Source organism: Anoplophora glabripennis, unplaced genomic scaffold (assembly GCF_000390285.2).
Source record: "Anoplophora glabripennis isolate ALB-LARVAE unplaced genomic scaffold, Agla_2.0 scaffold65, whole genome shotgun sequence".
Taxonomy (NCBI): Eukaryota; Metazoa; Arthropoda; class Insecta; order Coleoptera; family Cerambycidae; genus Anoplophora; species Anoplophora glabripennis.
In genome coordinates this window covers 392524-415189 of record NW_019417609.1, presented here as the reverse complement: position 1 = coordinate 415189, position 22666 = coordinate 392524, and the positions used below count along the sequence as shown (strand labels likewise).

The 22666-nt window shown below is 29.9% G+C and overlaps 1 protein-coding gene across 2 annotated transcripts in view; it reads right to left on the bottom strand.

Annotated features, from left to right (window-relative positions):
* Positions 1 to 13590: 13590 nt before the first annotated feature.
* Positions 13591 to 22666, bottom strand: part of LOC108904423 (homeotic protein Sex combs reduced) — a 103639-nt gene continuing 94563 nt past the window's right edge. The window contains exons 2-3 of one of the 2 annotated variants that reach the window (XM_018706974.1): positions 16511 to 16723; positions 13591 to 14850 (exon numbers count right to left, since the gene is read on the bottom strand). In XM_018706974.1, coding sequence (XP_018562490.1) covers positions 14735 to 14850; positions 16511 to 16723 — 329 coding nt within the window. In that variant the 3' untranslated portion in view covers positions 13591 to 14734. Of the gene's footprint in view, positions 14851 to 16386; positions 16724 to 22666 lie in introns of both variants that reach the window. The other variant, XM_018706975.1, reaches the window with a different exon arrangement.

Here is a 22666-nt window from a genome sequence, read left to right as displayed (position 1 = left end):
CCTCTTTTTTTCCTATGGATCCTCAAATGCATAATATGTTGATGTGATGATTTTATTACAAAAAATATATATAAATACAATTTTATGTAGAGAAAATGTTATCATTGCAAACTTTAACTTTTTAGCCGTTTATCCTTCTTCGCTTGAAGATTCGTTTTCATCAGTGTCATAATTTTCATCGCAATCATCCTCATCACTTTGATCTGATTCTGAAATGAGATAATTAATAACCATGTATAAATATGAAATTTTTGGAGTGAAAAAATTAAATTTCATCACGATTATTGATTTATTGATTTTTTAATAATTTGGGGACATTAAATCCTCGGACACTTATATCACTATTTTGTACAGTAAATTTAAAAGTGGTATGTGGTAATCAATTTATCATACCCCGTGAAAATTCCGATTTCCAGCTGTCGGACTGAAAAAACGCGGCTTGAAATTTGTCGGACAACAATACTTTCTGACTGAATAAATTATTTACAATAAATTTTACTAAAAATTACCTATGTGGTATAATAGATTTATACGTACCCTGTCATTTTGGCATGTTTCGGCCGGTAGACACGTTAATGTCGGAAGAATTTCTGTCGGACAAATTTAAATCGGCATTTGCAACAAAATTTCCAGTAACTTAACCCAAAAAAAAGATGTGGTCTTAATTTTTCAATACCCCGGGAAATTGCCATGTTTTTGGACTTTTCCGAGTGGAAAAGCGGAGGAATTGAGAAAAATCGCAGAGGAAAAGTGTGGTAGACTCGTCAAAACGAAGCCCCTCACGAGTTATAAAGTATGTGGTAATCAACTTTCCAGGGGGGGGGGGGGGGGCTGTACTGTAGACTATAATCGGGTTTACTATCGTTTTTGCAAATTTTGTTTAAAAGAAATCAAATCATCTATTCCTTTCAGATGCAGTCAATAATGACAGATAGTTATTACTCATTAAGATTGCTGTTCAAACTTCAAGTTATGGGGGAACTAAGTGAACGTGAAAGAATTTCGTTGCTGATGATGCCAGGTTTTGAAGACGAGAAGAGATCTCTGTAAGATGCATGTAATATTTTTAATGTAACTTTTCCTGAAAGAAATTCCCGTATTTCAAAATCAACAGCTTCAAGGGTTGTGAAAGAGTTTCATGAAATGGGAACTCTTAAGAATCTTTCAAGATCTAGCGCACGTAAATTAGCAACACATGAAGATGTCACTAGATGTTCTTGATAATCCACAAGAAGAACCAAAAACTTCAGTGCCTCGAGTAGCTTTATATCACAATATTAGCTAGAGATCGGTAAGGAGGATATTGTACCAAAAATAAATTTCGTCCGTATAAAGTACATTTAGTACAATAATTAAATGAGGATGACCCTGATAGAAGGATTCAATTTTGTGAGGAAATGATGAACAACATTCAGAATAATGGAAACTTTGTCAATAATATACTTTTCTCCGATGAATCGACTTAATAATAATACAATTGTTTTATCAAATGCTCAAAATGATTTCCATTTTGCTGAATACATTTTCAGGTCGACGTCGAATTGCCCGAGAAGACCTCAAAAACTTCAAACTTATTTTGTCTGATTTGATTCGCAGCCAAATAAATCCTCTGTTGCAAGAATTTATTTCTGTAGCGTAAACTGCAGCCTCCATCCTACCCCACAGAAAGTAGTATAGAGGATTTAGATGTAGAGACCTACGTGGCCATAGAATGGGGCCACCTCTACCTATCCACCTGCCAGGAAAATGGTCGTTACATTATTTTTAAACGGATTCTACCAATGTGAACCAAGAGTAAATTTTTTTACTAAAAAACTCCGAAATTTCATACTTTTCAGTCAAGTAAAGAAAGTGGAAGCATAAAAAAGTTATCGTAAATTTTACCCCCCTTCCCTGAATGTTGGAACGTACAGGGTGTACCATTGAAAACTTTGCACCCGGCTTATTTTGAACTACGTTCCAAAATATTAAAATTGGCTCGACACGTTCATTTTGTTTTCGAGGGAGACACATTTTAGCGTTAAATACAGACTCGTCAGAACAACCCCCCCGCGCGGGGGCGCATTCAACTTTAGAATCTTAAATGGCACTCTAGGTCGAGTGACACCTCATTCGAAAGTGCTTTTAATTCTGGTTGTCATCATGCATTTTTTTCAATGTTAGTTAATCTGTTGTTGAAAAAAAAAATTACTTATGCTTAGAAATAAAAGGCAATTTTGTATTAATAATTTAATTAGTTGTTCAAAATGCCAAAGGGAAAACTATAAAAAGTTTCAATTTACTCTCACTGTAAAAACTGTTTACAAAAAAAAAAATTGGTGCTGGTAACAAATTTACCAGTCAATATCTTTTAGTCGCTATTCAGTTCTCAAAGAAAAGTGTTTAGCAGAAGTGTGTTTAGTAATTATTAATTCTAAAAATGACTTATTCGAAAGACGAAAGGGTTGAAATAATTTGTCTCTATTTTAAAAACAATGATAATGCACGGCTTCCGGCAATAATTTTTAATCAACTTCACCCAAATAAACACACCTCTGATGTTTACGTCGCCAGATAGGTTCAAAAGTTGTGTGAAACAGGATCAGTGGAAAATAAAAAACGACAATTTTGAAACCCTGTTAGAAATGAGGTTACCGAAATTGCCGTTCTTAGTCATGTGGAAGCGGATCATAATTTGAGCATTCGTAAGCTGCGTCGTTTGCAATTTGTGGAAGTGATGACTTACCGATTGGCAAACGATTAAAATTTTTTTATATTCAATATGTTTTTCCGACGAATGCACTTTTTATCTGAATGGCTTTGTTAATCGTCATAACTGCCGTTATTGGAGTGACACCAATTCGACATTATTTAGTGAGGAACACACTCAACATCCGGAAAAACTTATTGTGTGGGAAGGAATTCTCGGAAATAAGATTATTGGACCATATTTTCTGCCAGAAAATCTTAATGGGGATATGTACCTTAAGCTTTTGAATAAGTACATTTATCCAATGATTGTTGAAACTATGGAAAATGATGACAACATTTTAGAAGACAATGTTTGGTTGCAACAAGATGGCGCAACTCCACATTTTACAGTTTTTAAATGAAATTTTTCCAAATCAATGGATAGGTCGCCGCGGACCTATTGAGTGGCCACCCAGAGACACCACTCGATTTCTTTTTATGGGGACATTTAAAATCTAAAATTTATGCCACTCAGCCGCAGTCTCTAGAAGAACTCAGGCGTATCATTGAAGAATGCCACCTAATTACCTCCGAAATTCTTAACAATGTTCGTCGAAATGTTGAACAACGTTCTTATTATTGCATGGAAGTAGAACAATTAATTAAATGATTATGACCAATTTTTTTTCATTATTCAAAATACATTTTATTTGTAAACAGTTTTTACAGTGAAAATAAATTGAAACATTTTATAGTTTTCCCTTTGGCATTTTGAACAATTAATTAAATGATTAATACAAAATTGTCTTTTATTTCTAAGCATAAGTACCTAACATTTTTTTCAACAACAGATGAACTAAAATTGAACAAAAATTACATGATGACAACCAGAATTAAAAATCGAATGAAGTGTCACTCGACCTAGAGTGCCATTTAAGATTCTAAAGTTGAATGCGCCCCCGCGAAGGGGTTTGTTCTGGCGAGTCTGTATTTAACGCTAAAATGTGTCCCCCTCGAAAACAAAATGGACGTGTCGCGCCAATTTTAATAATTTGGAACGTAGATCAAAATAAGCCGGGTGCAAAGTTTTCAATGGTACACCCTGTATGATGAAAATTTGTATGAAAATTTGTAAATTTCGATTTAGTAGCGGACTGAGCACGTAAGAGTTAAGCTAGTTACCAAATTTCATAAATTTATTTCAACTGGAGTTATTTAGAAGAAATCATCACCAGAGTGGCCCCTTTAACTGGCTATAACTTTCTTAGGAAGAATTTTTGATATATACCTAAAGAAAAAGTAATCCTTTTCGACATAGAACCTGTAGAAATATTGCCCCCTAATTTTACAATTCTTGTCTAGGAAGAAGTAACGTTTCTATAGAATCACGCTAATAAACATAAAAAAGAATGTTTAATTGTCACTGATACTACTTAGCAAAATAGTTTTCAATATCTTGGGTTTTCGTTATATTTTCATATTTGCATTCTTGTAACTTTTCGCAAGTATACTGCGCTGTTTCTACGGATGTTCTATATTTAATATTCTAATGCTGAATATAAGAAATAATTCCAATTTAAAAAAATCACAATTTTTTTATAAAAAAAAAGGTGACCAAAGGCAAAGTTGGATCATATGCTCTAGTTTGATCCGGTTTCTATTAGGTATTATAATTAAGTATTATTAAGTATCTAGGATAATTAATAAAACAATTTATAAAGTTACCTACAAAGTTTTTTAAGTATAAAATATCCCTCACTTTCAAACCATCCTTAGAAAACAAAATTGTTTTATTTTTTAATATTAATTTGTATGCGTTAAAAACATTCTACATAAAGAGGACAAAGCAGTAACCAAGTCCGCTATTATTTTATTCTTTTACAAAAAAAAAGTACCTATATATTTCGAAAATAATTATTTTTAGGAAATTGCTTGTCTTCTCCATTTTCTGTAACAAAATGTGTCATTCATTAACTTTCTACACCATTATCCCGATAATTGGCCAAAATAGCTGCTTACTGCATATAATATGCCTGTTACATATTAAATTACGGTTAAATTTGTCTGAGAACATATGGAATTAATTCCAGCAAATATATGAAAAGAGATGCGTCTGCTTATAATAACGGCCATTATAAAAAAGGCGGCGTTGAATTTGATCCCTTGTCAACCAGCTCCTGGACCGGGATCACTGTGCTGACAGCTGCATGAAGGGTCTGTGATGACGTCATAGGACTTGGGTACCTGGTATTCTACAATAATAGGAAACAAGCCATTTTAAAACAAAATTTATAGGACTAGTATTCCTGCATCTATTTTATATTATCTTAAAATAATTTTTGTTATGTTACATATGCCCATAAAACGTACAGGAAGGTCATACCATATTCAGAAATGATTAGTTCTACCGTACAAGTCATAAATGTTTCTGTAGGAGACAACGACGTTTCACATTGAGGATATTTCACAGATGGCTACCGAATGGAGATGTTCAAAAAATGGAGAGGGAATGAAATTTTGTAAGAATAAAAATAAAATGAAGTCGTAATAAAAACAGATTTTTTTTTAGATTTAAAAGGAATAAGTAGAGCATTTTTAGTGTACATATAGCTTTGTTGTGTTGTGTTTGTAAGGGCGATGAAACTAAAAAAAAATTTAGTAAAATAAAAGCTAAAGGAAAGCTGAGATACCTACCTAACTTATTTCGATGTCTTCATTACATCATGTCTATTCAGAAAATTAATTTACCTACCACTGCTACTAGAAATATGGAAACGTATCTGTGAAATTAAGACACTTTATCTCTTCCTTCAAAGTCTCAACTTCCAAAAGATAAACAAAATTCTTTTGTGGTATGACTGTAATAAAAATTTATTTTGAATTTGAATTGAAAGAGAAATCAGGGAAAAGTGTTACAAAGTAAAGTAGATAATAGAAAGTAAATTTTAGTAAATATACCTAAACTATGAAATAAATTGTTTTTAAACCTCCTTCAACAATCATAATGTGAAAAATAAAATGTTTCGAGTATTTTTTTTAACAATTAGATATAGCTACAAATACAAGGGAATATTCAAGTTTAAGTTGTTTTGTATTTTGAGAAAATTCGTTTTGGAGAAGAAAATAGAGTAGATTAACCAAATTGTGAATTTAAATATATGTGTCTGTAATTTTAGTGGCCATTTTAAATTAAGTAGTATAATTATTTAAAGCTACAACGTTCTTGAATAAACAGCCGCCACTTTGTATTTTTTGACTTATTAAGAAAAGGCAGCAGACTAAAATATATTGTAACTTATTTAACATGATTAAAACGTGACAAATTTTAGTAATTTTTATGCCCCACCTATCCCTATGATATCACTTTGCAAGATAAAAATAAATTAGGACATCTGCAAACAAATAAACTGTAAAAAAATATTCGTAGAGGTGACCTGAATTAGAGAAAAAAACATACAATATATAAACTCTTATTTCAAAATTAAATTAATGTTATTGCTGTGGAAGAAATCTGTCTGGAAAAGTAAAATTGCGACATCTGAATCGTTGAATCTAAAACAGTATTTGTCTACAAAATGGAGCCTAAAGTTTGCTAACACATGTATACGAACGCCATCTGTTAAGTAAAATGTAAACTGAAAGTCCCAGTGATTCTAAATGGACACTGTCTGTATACCTGAATACCTATATGCAAGATAAAATTACACTTTACCCCAAAGCGACATCTTGAGGTTGGATTCATTAAGTAAACGTTCTCTTAATCCTCCACAACAAATTTGAAATGTTTATCTATTTTGCAGATTTTATTAACATTTTGTAGGTAAGTAGTAACTGAATTATTGGGTATAGACTTTAATAGATTATACGACTGTGATGTTGAACCATATCAATAACACTATTTATCGTTTGATCCTATTGGAAAAGTGAACTATGTTCAAAAATCATATGATAAATTTTAGGATTAGACCTCGACTGCTTAGTTTATGCATTCAACGACGGTTATGACGAGGCAGATCCTTAAGCAATATTAACTGTTAACAATTTTGATATTTATAATGACTGGGTTTCTCAGTATGCAATAATTTTTTATGAGAAGTAATAGGTGCTCATATCAAAAACTGAAGTTTACTGTTTCCAGAAAATAATTCTTTTAATTCAATATCACATATAATTCCTATGAAATCAAATAACTAATTCTTCATCAATAATTAATGAATAACAAGTTTCCAATTCACAGCCAAAGCAATATCTTTCCATTTCTTATAAATAAAAAAAAATTGTGCTGGGGAAGCTTCAAGTAATAATTATAAACTGAAGAGTTTCTGAATTAACATTAAATGTGGGTACTAAACTCACTACATACATCTAAATTAAATTTGCTCACATTTTTTATGGTCTCTTAATTAAAAAAAAAACATTATTGCACTGTCCGTTTAGTAGTAGTATTATCTACTTGTGCATTCTATTCCTGGAACTTTATGTTTTAGAATTTTCAAATTATATCTAGTTCAAGGTAGTTTCAAATATGCAGCAATCCTAGTAACATATGTGATTATTAAAAATGAAAGGCTTAGACCACCCTAATCGACTACTGCTACTACTACTACTATCACTACTACTATTACTAGTACCATGTAATCGAGGGAAATTTTAAAAGCGATCCTTCAAATCCTAATTTCCTGAAAGTACTCAAACTATGACGATATTTCATATAGAAGAAATTAAAGATAGTACGAAAATGTAAAGTTGCTTAACATTCTTAAGGGCCCCATATTATTTAAATAGTGTTTTCCGCAAAGACAAAAAATTTCAAACATTTAATAACTGAATAATCTAAAGCTTATCAAATAATAGGAATGTTATGTCATGCCACCTGAGTATTTTCAAAGACACCGCAGTAAAACGAATAAACAGGTGCAAAAAACGATCAAACCATCAAGGTTTTAGGTACTGAAATCTACGAAAATACTAACTTTTTTATATATAATTCCACATGTAAATATTCTTATAACATTTACTTGCTTAGTCCTACATATAAAATTGTTTATTTTTATTTATAAGTAGGTGAAAATAATTCTTAAAATGTGGGGTTAGGATAACAGAAATCGCATGTTTTACAAACGCATTTTTTAGTTATTATTTTATTTGGGTAAATTTAAATGGTAACAATGAATAAACAAAACATCAAGGATTTTATGTTTGTGCTTACTTTTGTTCTACACGTTTTACTTTTCAAGATTTCAGTACCTAAAAATGCCAGAAATTTCACCATTTCTCGGCCAGGGATATGACCACCTTCATATTTTATAAATGTACCCCATATGTATCCTTAAAAATACTTCTGCTAAAATTTCGAGTACGACAGACTTTTTAAGATCATATCAGTGAGTAAAACATTTGTGGTTGATATTGCGATATTATTTAAGTCCTAAGTATTTAAACCTTTTTAATAGGGAAAAATATAAGAAGTGGAAGAGGATAGATTTAAAATTGCTTTGTCTTGGCTGTGTAGGTACAACGAAATATATTGTCAATCCGTTTCAGGAATTTGTTCTTTCTAGTAATTAACAACACAAGGGGAAGTTACTTGCAACATATTTTCTTATACATTTATCTTTTAGTTTGAAAGATTTTATTGCAATTGCAAACAGGTGCACTATGATGTGTAAAAATATTTTGAAGCAGAAAATTTCTTCCATTTCAATAGAAGAAAGTCATAAATATATTATTCTTTCATTAATTGGTTTTAGTCCTTGAATTGTTCTATGATCGTGACATTTCTCGATTTTCTCAGTCAATGTCATAGGACGAACGTCTTGTACACAAATTTATAATTTTCATACTTATCTACTAAAAACGAATATGTAGAGCTCTTTTATTGACTACACAATAGTTGTTTATGCGAATATGCATGTGTGAATTTGTTATTAATTCAGTACAGAATACCTCTACCAACTTTATATATACTGTTTGTTTATATGCAAACAAGGATTATGTTAATGTCTTTGTAGATATCGCTATATAAATGTCGAGTATAGTCAAGGGAAGACTGACACAGAAGACTTTATTTTGATGTTTGACCACCAACCGTTTGATATGTCGCGGAATGAAATGCTGCAGATTTACATTTGTAATGTAGAATTACGTGGAAAAGCGAATACAGTTTATGTCCTTTTGTACGTCCAGTCTCATCTTTAATTCTGTTTAAAAGAACATTCCGGCTTTAAATTATTTGTCTTGATATTAATAAATATTTTCACAGTAGTGTGGGAAACTTTCGTTCAGACTAAAATTTGTTTCGGTTTTTTAAGTGGATTCATTAATAAATTTCAATTTCACACATCATCATTCAGAACTGTGGCTTTCTCGTTATTCTTTTTATTAATAAAATTGAATTAATATACGAAACCATAACCAATGACTCGTTGGTACTGATTTTGCAGTAGCTACTTAAATATTATTCGTTCAAGCTTTTCATAATATGTATTTATATTTTGTAATGCTCATCAGGAAATACTAGTAACTTGCGACCAGCACTAAGAAATTCATATATCATAAAAATAAATAGAGGTAATAAAGAAATAGTAATAATAATAAAATATGCAAGTGCTTATTATTGTGATTATTTATGTTCATGCAACATTATTATTATTACTATTATTATTATCATACAAAAATAGGTATGTACTTATATTTTTCAAGAATTTGTTAAAATATTCAAAAATATTTAAGTAAACTATCGATGTGTTGTATTTACTATGATTCTTGAGTACTTTTTTTGTACATTAAACAAATCCGTCTATTATTTTGGCCAAATCAGAAAAAAAAATAGTTTGTAGAAAGTATAATATTAAAGGAATATGGGTTTTATTTTAATAGTTCAATTATTAAAAATTAAAAAAATATCAGTCCATTATTGCGTCTATTCTTTTCTCGAAAATTATTTTTCTTCACAATTTTTTTCAAAAAATGAACGTGTACGTGATTTACTGGTTGCAGTATAAGCTGACATAAAGCGCAGATCAAGTAGATCAGGCAACCAGTTATACACCAGACTTCAGATAATTTTTTTATAATATAATAAATATCTTTCAGGTAATAATTGCATTGCATGTGCAGAATCTATTTCAATCTTTTTCTGAATCTATTACAAAATACATCAATTTTTATTAATAATTTATTGCGGTAGGGGGTTGCTTTTTCTGTTGCTCTCAACGTTGAAATTTAAAATCATGGAATTCTAAAAACTATTATATTATAACCACTAATAGTTATTAAAGAAGTCATTTTCATCTACATGAGACCATGGATAAAACTGTTGTTGGTTGATTTTGAATGAGTTTATGTGCTGTATATATGTGTTTCGTTCAGGTTAAGTTTTCACTGATTGTGAAAAAGTGCTTTCGGACAATACTGATTTTGACGATATTGTAGAAAATGTTTTATATTGTATTTCGTCGTTGCGCCTTCAAAATGCGACATGTGTAGGTATTTTATCACATTATTGAGTACAGTTAGGAAACTGTTTCTTGGCCTTTTTTATTTAAGAATTACAACAATTGTTTTTAATTTTACATCGGACAATCACAATTATGTAGAATATAAGAAGGCTGTTTTTAACCAGATAGAACGGTTTGTTGCCATTTATCGAATTCTGCACTTAACGGTTTTGCTGAAAATATGCACATGTCACATTTTGAATGTGTGACGATAATTTACTAAAATAAATCTTACCTATAATAAATATATGGATTTAAAAACCACAGAACATTACTGACCACAATCATCTGCATGGTGGCGGAAAACTGATCAGTATCATAATGTCTGCCTATATTTCTTGTTTGTACTTTTTTGAAATTGTCTGCGGTATAAAATCAAGTACCTAGATTTATTGAGCTTTGTCTGCCACCATTCTAAAGTATATAATAAATAATCTGCCGAAGGTATAGAAAATATTTCATTTACGAAAAAATCAAATATTCCTGAATAATTGTATATTACCTACATCAAAAGTTAAACTGATTGCGAGTACATGCGTACGTTTGTGAAATATGCGTGGATGTTATTAATGTAGGATTTTTAAGCTTTCGGGATAGGCCTGGTTATTATTTAGGTAGCGTTCCATGAAAATATTAAATATTCTATATTGTACACTTCTATACATATTCGTTCTTGTAAAAGCCTTAAATGCTGAAATTTTTTAGAAAGACTTGCCGGAAGCTTAGAAATATTAACTTTGCTAAAAACATAAGCTTTCTAAGTAAAAAATTACTGTTTGGATTGTCACCTACATCAGAAAAAATAATCACGTAACTATGTATATAGAATAATCTAGACGTGCACAAAGCTGACAAATTTTTCTCAACCAGATAAGCATTTTTAAAAAATAATTGTGTCATTACCTTTTGTAATATTTTTTCTATTTTAAAGTTGTTAAGCTGATTCAAACAAATTCCAAATCCTCTGTCTTTTTCATATTTAGATACATAACTGATATCGAATAACATCGTTTGATTTTATTGATAAAATCTTTGGATTGGATTCGTATATGGTGTAAAAGGAGTATCAAACGGGTGGGTCGCATCTTTTTAAGACGTAAACAGTATGTTAGTCTGACGTATACGAACGAAAAAATTCTGTCAAATGTAAATTCTGAACCTCTGGAATCGGTATAGGGGTTCCTCATGGATCCATATTATATTTTTATTGTATACCAACGAATTTGTCAATGTAGTTTCTGATACCTCTTTTGTCATGTATGCCGTTGATACATCCTTGTTAGCATCTGATACCACAGACAAGTCTTTAGAAACAAAAACTAATTCTTTATTAAAGGCAGTGGGTGAGTGGTATAAGTCCAACCATCTCTATCTCAATCCTGAAAAAATTCAAGTAATTAGGTTCCATAACTGGTAACAATATTGTGCCAAATTATGTTTAACTTATGAAATTATATTTGGGAGTACCAATTGACGAATGCCTCCCGTGGAAATCTCATTGTACTTTGATAATATCGAAGTTATATTCGGTTATTTGATAAGAAGCCTGAAACCTGTTTTAACTTCTTTACAATAATTAATAACTGTTAACCAAGCGTATGTGAGTTCCAGATTGAGATATGGTGTTGTTTTTTTGGCAAAATTCCTCACTTGCATCAGCTTTTTTTTCACAAAAACGTATTTTAAGAGATATGGTTGGAATATCTTATGACCATTCAAGTAGACAAATTTTAAAAAAATTTAATATTTTAATGGTTGTATCTTTATTTATCTTTGAATTGTCCGTATATAAGTCCACTTTTAAATTAAGTAAAAATATACATAATAAAGACGCTAGGTAGGCAAAATAAGAAATTTCACATTCCTTTTTTAAATATAAAGCATCTTGTGATTCACTATTTTATTTAGGTTTAAAAGTTTTTAATAAATTACCTTCTGAGATAAAGAACTCAAATAATTTTATTTCTTTGGAGAAAAAAATGCGCAAATATTTAATAAGAAATACACTTTAGGTATCGGTACCTACCTTAAGTGATTTTTTTATTCCTAAGTATTTAATAAATAAAGTACAGTGTAGGTAGTTTTAAGTTATTTTAATTATAAAAAAATGTGACAATTCTTATACAATGTCAGGCTTCAAGGAAAATAAAGTTATTATTATTATTATTATTATTATTATTATTATTATATCTCCGCAACCGTTACTTTGCGGACCCATGTTTATTGAGACTTTTCTGCTTATTTTGGTTCATACTATTACCTCCTTAAATATTTTACACTCTTTTTTTAAAACCCTGTAAGTTACTTCAGATTAAATGTAACATTTTTTTAAAGGCCTGTACTTTTTTAATTATGCAAAATTTTAGAGAGGTACCTTGATCTAAATGGTTATATTTTCACCCTAATATAATATTTTTGCTTCTGGAGTCTTTTACTTGTTATTCTTGTCATATCGTGAAACATTTCGCATTGAGTATCTGTCATTGATGAAAANAATAATCGTAATAATAATAATAATTATTATTATTATTATTTTGAAAAAAAAACGAATTTGTTAGAAATAACAAAATACCTTTGAAGTAGGTATATGTTTTTTAAAAGGTTTTCAAAACCAGCAAATATCGGTTCGTTAAAAAACAATTCATATTCAACGCTTTTAACTGTTGTTTCAGAATGTCTTTTTTTCTAAAATTTTCATGTCATATTATAATTTCTTATATGTATTAATATATATAAATTTTATACAAGAGGATGCTATTTGATGAAGTAAAATGTAGAAACAAAAAGATACGTATATTTCTAATAGTTCTTTTTTTCTTCGTCTTTGTCAAGGGTGATGAGAGAACAACAAAGATGCAAGATGTTTTTTTGAATGACTGGCTTTATTTGATAAGATCTTTATAAAGAATATTTTTTTGTTTAATTTGTTTGAATCAGCTTAATACTTTTAAAATAGAAGTCAGATATAAATTATGCAGCGTTATGTTCTTATGATACTGATGTGAATTTTTTTATTGTTCTAATATGTATTTTACAAAGCGCCTTAAAATTTTAAAATATGTTTAAATTTCCTTGACATATTCAACAAATATAACATAAGGGGTGCTTTACATAATTAGTAAATATAGAAATCAATTTTATTAATTGCATTTCATTTTTTATAAGTTGTGCACATCTTTTTTGTGGTAGGTATAATGACCCTTTTATGTCTGGCATGCTTAAAGTGTACACCTTGCCAATTTAAATATTCTCCATTATATCATGAATTATTCAATATTCTGTTAATGGTTGTTAAACTGTTCCACAAATTACTAGTTAAAATTGAACCTATATTATATTTTTCACATTTTGATATATTAATTGTTGTAACATACATATTTGTAAAACAATAACTAATATCAGGCAACACTAAAACAATGGGTTCGTTTTTATTAATAGTTTATTCAGAGTGGACAATTACAACAGTAACTATTATGAAGATGTTGTACAATCTAACTTGTTTGTTCCACACACACAGTAGTACAAATACATAAATAAATTGAACAAAAATTATAAACAATATTGAGCTAATGATATACACACTATAATACAATTTTACATACATCCTCAGTACGGTATATTTATTCTGCCTTTAACTAAATATTGCTTTCAAATAAAAACTTTTTTCAACCCCAGACAATTATTTTTTCATATTTATGGTCTGATACATATCTTATACGTATGAGGTATTCTATACAACGTTAGAGGGGTATAATTTATTTACATGTACCCTAGAATTCATTCATTCAGTACATAACTTAAATAATAATTTATTTAAAATTGCTGCAATATTTACAAAGGAGTGCAGAATCTATTATATTTACACTAAGTACCTAACTATATAATCACACTTGTTTTCCTTTCAAAACTATATTAATAAAGTGAGCACAGTGTCTTTTCACAAGATTAAAAATGCAGACAATTTACCTTGTATAAACAATAACATTTTTGTGAAACAAATAACTTTTTAACAACATATTGCACATTTTATATATGATATTCATATTACATTTTAACATGTTCGCTTTTTTCAAATTAAAAATATTAATTTTCAGAAGTGATAATGACTAAATAAACTAAACTAAAATTGTTAACAGTGATTCCATTTTGCAAGTAAATATTTGCACATGAATTAAAAATTAGTAAAATGCGCTACTGAGATTTTATTAAAGATCTGTTAAGTTTTTCGATATATCTGATATCGGATAAATTTCTTTTCTTTTACATTAAAATCATTAATCTGTAAAATGACTATTATTTTTTCTGTCACAGACATTCACGATACCAATTCGCCGAAACGTCTATTGGCACAGACAAAATATAAACCCACGGTACTTCACCATGTTTCAATTGCATTTCAATGGAGACTAAGCCACAAGTTGTAGAAGAAGCTTTCGATTAGCCTTCAACGTATCCCTTGTGGTGCCCCATAAATTGAATCATCGTGGAACCATGGGCCGAAGACTGCACAAAGATCCGATTTTGGCCTAAGAAGGCCCGCAGTCTCCGTTGTAAGTGGCCCAGGGCTAGCTGTAGGGACTCCCGCAAGCGTAGAGGCCACGTTGCATAGATCCCATACCTCCCATCCCCATGGCCTGGTGGAATGCGTATCCTTCGTCCTGGAGGGACGCCAGGTGGAAATCTGTAACATGGAACAGTATTAGCACTGCATCCAAGGCACATTTTTAGGGATGGAAGGGTGGATTGGGTTGTTAAATATTGGGGAAATATATTTCTAGGTTGGTACACGTGACTACATATACCTGGACGACACGTTAAACATATATCGTATAAAATACGAAATGAGCAGTATTCTTTGATAGTTAGATATGTACAATTCTAATTCAGAATTTACAAACATATATGTAGGTAAGTACAGAAAAAGCTTTTCAGTAGATAGTCAAGTAATAAGTGTACAAACTTTACAGTAGGTACTACGTTATACGGAAAATAAATAAACTCAGTTTTCTACATGGAATAACGTTCAGCTATTTGCTTAACATCTCGTAAACATAAAACATCCATCAAAATAAATGTAAAGCATTCTTTGTGATTTAATAAAACCAAATTTAATTAAAAGAGAATTCTTGAGTCACATATGGATTAAGAGTGAATTTTCATACGGGACATTGTGCGCAAAATATTAGTTCAAATCAAAAATCAAAACTTTTCTCTTACTTAAATCGTCTCCAGATATTGATCAGTTATTTGGTCAAAATTGAAAGCGCATCGTACATACGGTAAAATATAAGCAAATATCTCCCCAAATGTTCATAAACATTCTATGCATGATAGGTTACCATTTTTTTTCTGTGAATCTAGAAAAGTTACTAATTTCAGTCGATTGGTATGTGCCGCGTAGGTTTAGTTAGTATAGCTTTGATGAATATTTAAGAGAAGGCAAACTTGCGAATGTATCGATATACACCATTTACACTATACGGCACATGTTTAAGTTTAAGAACTGTTTGGCAAGTGACCGCATAATGTAAAGGCTATTTTAGACTATGCTAAATAATTCCTAGACTATGAAGCTTTTTGAAAAAAATAGCTTATCTTAGATTTAAACAATTCTACCTCCAGCCTCTGAGATATACTTTGCCTCGCTTCATTAACTCAAACTGACTATTAATGGCTAAAGTTTCATCAACACGTTTTTACAAGTAAAATAACCAATTTTTATTCTTGTTTTTTTTTTTTGGACACATTAAGTGTATCTACTTCTTCAAAATTATTTAACAGTTTCTCCAATTATAAGTACATTTGTCCACAAATAAATATCGTGTTAAATAATTTTTAAAAGAAATCTTGTTAGTTAAAATATCGTTCATAGGTGGTTAGAATTTCTTATTATAGATGTTATTTTATTTAGATGTTATATTTGTTGTGGAATATATTACAATTTTTGTTTGTTAATATTTTATGTTTGGGCTGAAGGGCAACGCACATTCCACAGCAATTATGTTGAATATCTATAAATCTGCACTGAATAGATATTAGTACAAACTAATAATAAAACTTACAAAGCGTACATACAGCCATACTAACAACTATTTACAATTATGAAATATAATCTGGCATACATAGTTCCCTGTATGTTTCCGAATTTGTTTCATTTTATTATTAAAAACATGCAAAATAAAATGCTAGCAAAATAAAATTAAAATAAATAAAATACCTATAAAAATGAATCACAATCAACAAAACATCCTAAGTTGCGAGGTGAGCAAACTGACTAGGATGCAAATCAAACTGATAGGGATGACCATAGGGGGACATGTGATAAGGAACGATATTCATACTGGCCATCTTGTGTTCCTTTTTCCATTTCATACGCCTATTTTGGAACCATATTTTGATTTGTCGTTCCGTGAGGCAAAGAGCGTGAGCTATCTCTATGCGCCGTCTCCTGGTTAGGTACCGGTTAAAATGGAATTCCTTTTCGAGTTCTAAAGTCTGATATCGGGTGTATGATGTCCTTTGACGCTTCGTTTCTCCGTTGGCATTCACCGTACCTGCAATAAGCCAAAGAAGTTCGTATTAGTTTCCATACTTAATATATTCATCTCTTGAATTATTTTGACTGTTTTAAAATGTGGTTAAATCAATATCGACTCTTAAATAAATTCGATTAATATCAAACTTTTATTAAAAATTTTGTTAGGTAATTGTCGAGAACTGTGATGGGAAAAAAATTTTGTATTTATTGAAAAACATGCGGGATTAAATCACATTGTTTTCGATATTATTTGAAATAGATACATATATTTCAGCAAATAAAAGTTTTATCTTTCAGAAATAAATGTGGTAACTGATATAATAATTTTACGTTTGTTAAATATAAATGTGATTATTGGAAATCAGACATGTTAGGGTGGCTGCAATGTGGTGCAGGGTTGGTTGTAGGCCGGCTTCTCTTTTATGTAATTTTATTCAAACCAAAAATGACACAACCGTTGCCTCTTATAACCGCGCTCTTAATATTATAAGAATATATATGTAAGTATTTGCATAATAGTATGAAACTAAAAAGGAGTAGTACCATAGAATATATAGGTATAGTACGTAATAATAATTATCAGCGAGAGTTAACAAAATAATAATTTCTTACTCATAAGGAAAACGATTGTAGAAAATAATTAGCAGTTGTTGTAAGGATTCTGCGACCGGTAAATACCCATTTGAAAAACGAAAATGACCGTTCAAAATTTAGACTAAAATAGTTTTTAACAGATGCAATTTTTATTAATGGTGGCGAAACATCAACTACTTCACATTTTGGTAATCCCATACTATCCGCGTCATTGTAAAATAATACGTACATATCTGCCTCTGATCTGAAGCTTCGTATCGATCAATTTATTCTATACGTATCTAGCGGGACTCTAATGCCTGTCATGTTGATCTGGCGTGTCGTTGAACAATCTAGGTTGTTACTACTGCTTATTTATTTGATTGTCGCCATAAAAGTTTCCGATGTCTAATGATTATAAATAGGGTATTTCAGATAAACGTATCATAAACTTTATGTTTATTCTTATCAGCGATGAATTTATCGTTTTTTATTTTTAATATAAAAGGTGTTAAAATGATTATTTTCTCAAGAATGTTGTCAATATATTCCAACAGAAGTCAATACGGATATTGTATTGAAAAAAAATTGTATCAAATGTACAATTTGAGAAGTTTTAAATTGTCTGATATAGTTTATTATTTTAAATGAATTATACAGGGCGTTCGTTATGTTTGAAACCAGAAATACTTTACTTCACAACATTTTTGAGACCATTTCATTCCTGTTTAAATGGTAGTAGTAATTATTATTTTCAATATTTAATTTTTTTATTATTTTTTTCATTAAAATTAGGTATATTCCTTTTCTTGAATATCCTATAGTTTTTTTTCGTTTGTGTAAACGTTTTGTTCATATAGATTACTTTCTTTTTGAAACTGTTTTAAAAGACGATATTAATTAAACAAAATTTGAACAAAAAGCAAAACTTATCTAATAATAGCTTAAAATCACTTTCAATTTTTACGGTTCTTCTTAAATTTGAATAGATTTTATGAATGTTTATTTAGAGTGTGTTCTTAGTGTAGGATTAAAAAGTAAATATATAAAAAATTGTAAGTATCGACGCTTTAGTACGAAAACATGCTATCTCAGATTTCGGTTGGAAAACATGCTATCCCAAATTAAGCTTGAAAAACATGCTAACTCTGATCTTTAGGTAAAAACATGCTATCTCGGTGTGACTAGAAATTTAAGTTGGCACATGGAATGATTGAAACCGTGCATTTATAATAAACTTATATAATATATTTTTTAAAAAGTAAGGAATGTTTATGTTCAGGTACACTGTTTATTTTATTTATTCAACATTTTTCAATTTATTTTGTTAAGTTACATTGTTATAAACGACAAAATTGTTAATTAAAAAAATAGAATAATATGCAGTATGCTGCAACACGTACTTGACATTTTTTGAAATAACAAATTATAAAACACTGAGATAGCATGTTTTTACCTAAAGATCTGAGTTAGCATGTTTTCCAAGCTTAATTTGAGATAGCATGTTTTCCAACCGAAGTATGAGATAGCATGTTTTCGTACTCAGTATCAAAAAATTCTAACTTCAAAAAATTTACCTAACCTGTTTCTTCTCAAAATTACTTCTGGAGATATGGACCAAATTATTATAAAAAATTTATCTTCAATGCGTTGTAAATTGAAAACAAAAGACCATCCATATCCATAGGTCATAGCAAAAAACAGCCATATTTTAATATTCTGTAACCCCTAGGATTTCTAATACCTTTTTCTGAAACGACTTATATTCCCGGTACGTAAAAAACGTTCAGTGGATACACATTTTTCGATAAGTAGGTATTATCATATAATTTCTTCCTAATTCTATTACAACTGCTTGCTTATTGCGTCATTTCTGTAGAATGTCTGATAAAATACATCTTTGTAGCTATAGACCGAAATTTTCGAGATACGGCATGTTGAAATTTTTAAAAATTCGCAATAATTAATTCGTGTACATTTTAAAATGTTTGCGGAGATTGATGAAACTTGGGTCAAGGACAAAAATTCACCGAGTTGGTACACAAATCTGTTAGCCATAGTGATTACCAGAACCAGAGGTACTACACTGGTAATCACTATCGCTAACAACTTTAAAATTTCGACGCCGTTGGATATTTTGAAATTTGAATCGCATTTTTTCAATTAGTATTTCTAGCAATGTAGAGGTCTTCTACTTTAATAAAAAAACGATACATTTTTTAGTTTTTTAATTTTTAATTTAAGCTGAATAGCTGAATATATAAATCCAAAATTATTTATTTAACAAAAACATTTAGGTATGCTTTTTTACATTATGATAATTACATTTTATTTGTATTTCCAACAAAATCCTCTATTTTTTTTGTAAAACAAATAGTTTTAGAGTTGATTAGAGAGAGAGAGAGATTAGTGTATCATCTGTAATTGAACTCGTACTGCAAATTAATTCAATTAATTATTGTAGTTTTAAAATAATTTATTTTTGCCGTGTTTAGTGCCACCGCCGGCGCCGTTTCACACCATTTTTTCCATTTTATTGTGATTTATGGTGATTTGAGCACAATAAAATCAATAGTAAATAGCAAACGTGCATACTTAATTCGAATGCCAAATAAACAATGTCCTGTCTCCCATACAATTCTCCGACTTCCAAGCCAACGCATGACAAATACTGTCACTTGATAAATTGTTCGCAATATACTCTACAGCAGTGGGCACCTTTTACTAAAAGCTAAACAATTTGCTAGATATGGGAGAGAACATATAACCAAGCAAATAACATCATTACATATTTAAAAATATTAGATGAATAAGAAGCGATAAATTATTTTCTCTTTGTACTCCAATATACATAAAATTTTTAGTTTTTTTAGTACTACCACACAGCTCACTCGTCTTAATAGTTAGGAGTTCATTTTTTGAATTTACCTTTAATGTTTCTGTCGTATTATTACTGATAATTTTCGTGCCAGAAAGATAATACCTTTTTATTATATTCTTCGGTGGCAGTGGCTAATCATTCAGGATTAAGATATTTCACCATAATTATTTACTTACGCTAAAGCTAAGGTTAAGTTAAAAACTTTTTCAAAAATTTTACCATGTGACCAGCTGCGGTGTTGCAATGCAACATCCGAGATTTGTTACAACAGTATCGAATCTATTTCGTTTAGGTGCTGACAAGTTTACCATTTGGAATTGCTCACTATCAATCCAGTTACTAACTTTCTGTGAGATATTAAACTGTTCTATGTAGATTTGCCAAGAAGATTTACCATCGTAAGCTGAATTTTGACCAAAACTTGGTGAAATCGTGACAGTTTCTGTCATAGAGTCACGCCTCGTTTTAATTTTTTCAAATTCTATCTTTACATCTCATTCCTTACAATTAATCTCTTCGTCCACTGCTTTCTATATGTTGTCAAATCTACTGTTGTCAAATTGATTTCCGAATCGGTTGTCTACGTTTGCCAACCGGCTGTCTATTTCTGTCTTGGTGTTATTTGTCCTACTGTCTTCTTCAGCTAATTGTTTCTTCATGTCACTTTTGGCTTTCATATTCCACATATCAGATCTTAATGTATTTAGTACATACTGTCCTGTCTTTATAACAGATCCAAATTCATCCTGCCCTGCCTTCGGTGCCACCATCATTTTCATAAACTGTTTCACTGACTTTCCATTTCTGCTACTTTAGATCTTGTACTCACTGGCATTCACTGTCTTCTCCAATTAATAATATTCAGAATCCCGCTTCTGACACCAATTTGTATTCAATCCTTTATTTAGAACAATCTATACACAACAGTTTCCAAACTTTGTCAATTTTCAAAAACTCTCCACGCATTGGCGCTGTTTATATATATTTATTGTTTCTCAAAATTCCCAATTTATAAGAACAGTATAGAACAATGTCCAAGCTTCTAAGATTATGAAAGAAAGAAATAGAAATATGATGTAACAAATAATTAAACAAATGTATAAACAAAGCGCATTAGAGCGATTTCGCTAAAGTATTTTATTATATTATTATTTATTTATTATTTACTACTTTTAAACATCGTGATCTGTACCTACATGTATTTGTATTGCATATGAGATGCATAATGTACATGCAGCTAAAGTGTTTGTTAATTCAATTCTCCTATTTGTTAAAAATATATAAACATTATAAAAATAAACCTTGCGTTTAATTTGCTAATTGCTTGACTCATATAAAAATATCACTGCTGTGTCAGTAGATCTTGAGCAAATATATTTCTTGTCAATGTTAAATCAAAAAACGACTTACAAAAGCATTTGTGAACTACATAAATTATTTGCGGGGTCAGATACGGCTTAGATTATGGCACTTTTGTTTTTACTTTTTGTTCGAGAATTACTGTTCCGCAACAAATTACTTTCAACGTTATGGCAAAAGAAAAGAGTTAAAGAAGAACCAATCGATTATTATCGCTTTATGTTAAGCTTAAAAACACACATATATAAATAACTTGTTAAATTTAATACTAGAAAAAAATTAGAAAAACTTAGGTGGATATCCGTCTCGTATAAATATTGATTTTCAAGGGTAAAATGGTTTGAAAAATACATTTAATTTTATGAAACGCGTACACTCACAAAAATTAAAGGTATATAAAAGTTTTTACTAGATCATTGCTAATGTTTATACCACGTAGGTTGATGCAAAGTTACCTCCTTTGTATAAAGAAAGGAAATTTTGCATTACTCTATGAAGTAATTTTACATTAACCTATAAAGCTACAGAAGGTCCAATGATGTAGTGTGTAGTTTTAAATAACATTTTAATGAATGTAACTAATAATTTTGACTCGAAGTTATAAAGTTTAGAGGTTCCTAGTTTCAAACAAACTTTGGATGTGCGCAAAAAATATGCTTTTACAGCTTTTGCTTTTACAGCTCTGAAATATATTTTTTATATGGTTTTTACAATGTTATAAAATCCTAAGATAAACATGTCCAAGTCAAAGTTCTTGAAACAGTTCGAACGAAATTTATATTTTATATTAAACTGTCATATTTTATTTAATTAGATGCGAGATCAACAGTTTACCTTACATACATATATTGCATATACGAATTTAAAAATATTCAGTATAACATGCGGTTTAAACGTTGAAACATTTTTTGGCACATGTCGATTATGAAGAATGTCATCAAGGATATATTGACGAATGTGTAAACTTACTTAAAAGAAACACAAAGCATTTATTTTTAGTGGTTCAGATTTCTCAACGGTTTTACAAGACTGTTTCTATGAATAAATACAACAAACATATTGTAACATTCTCTGTATCAAATTTGTTTGAATAAAGAGGATACCGAAATAGAATGTATCTCACCGGAAATAATAAAAATATGTTCT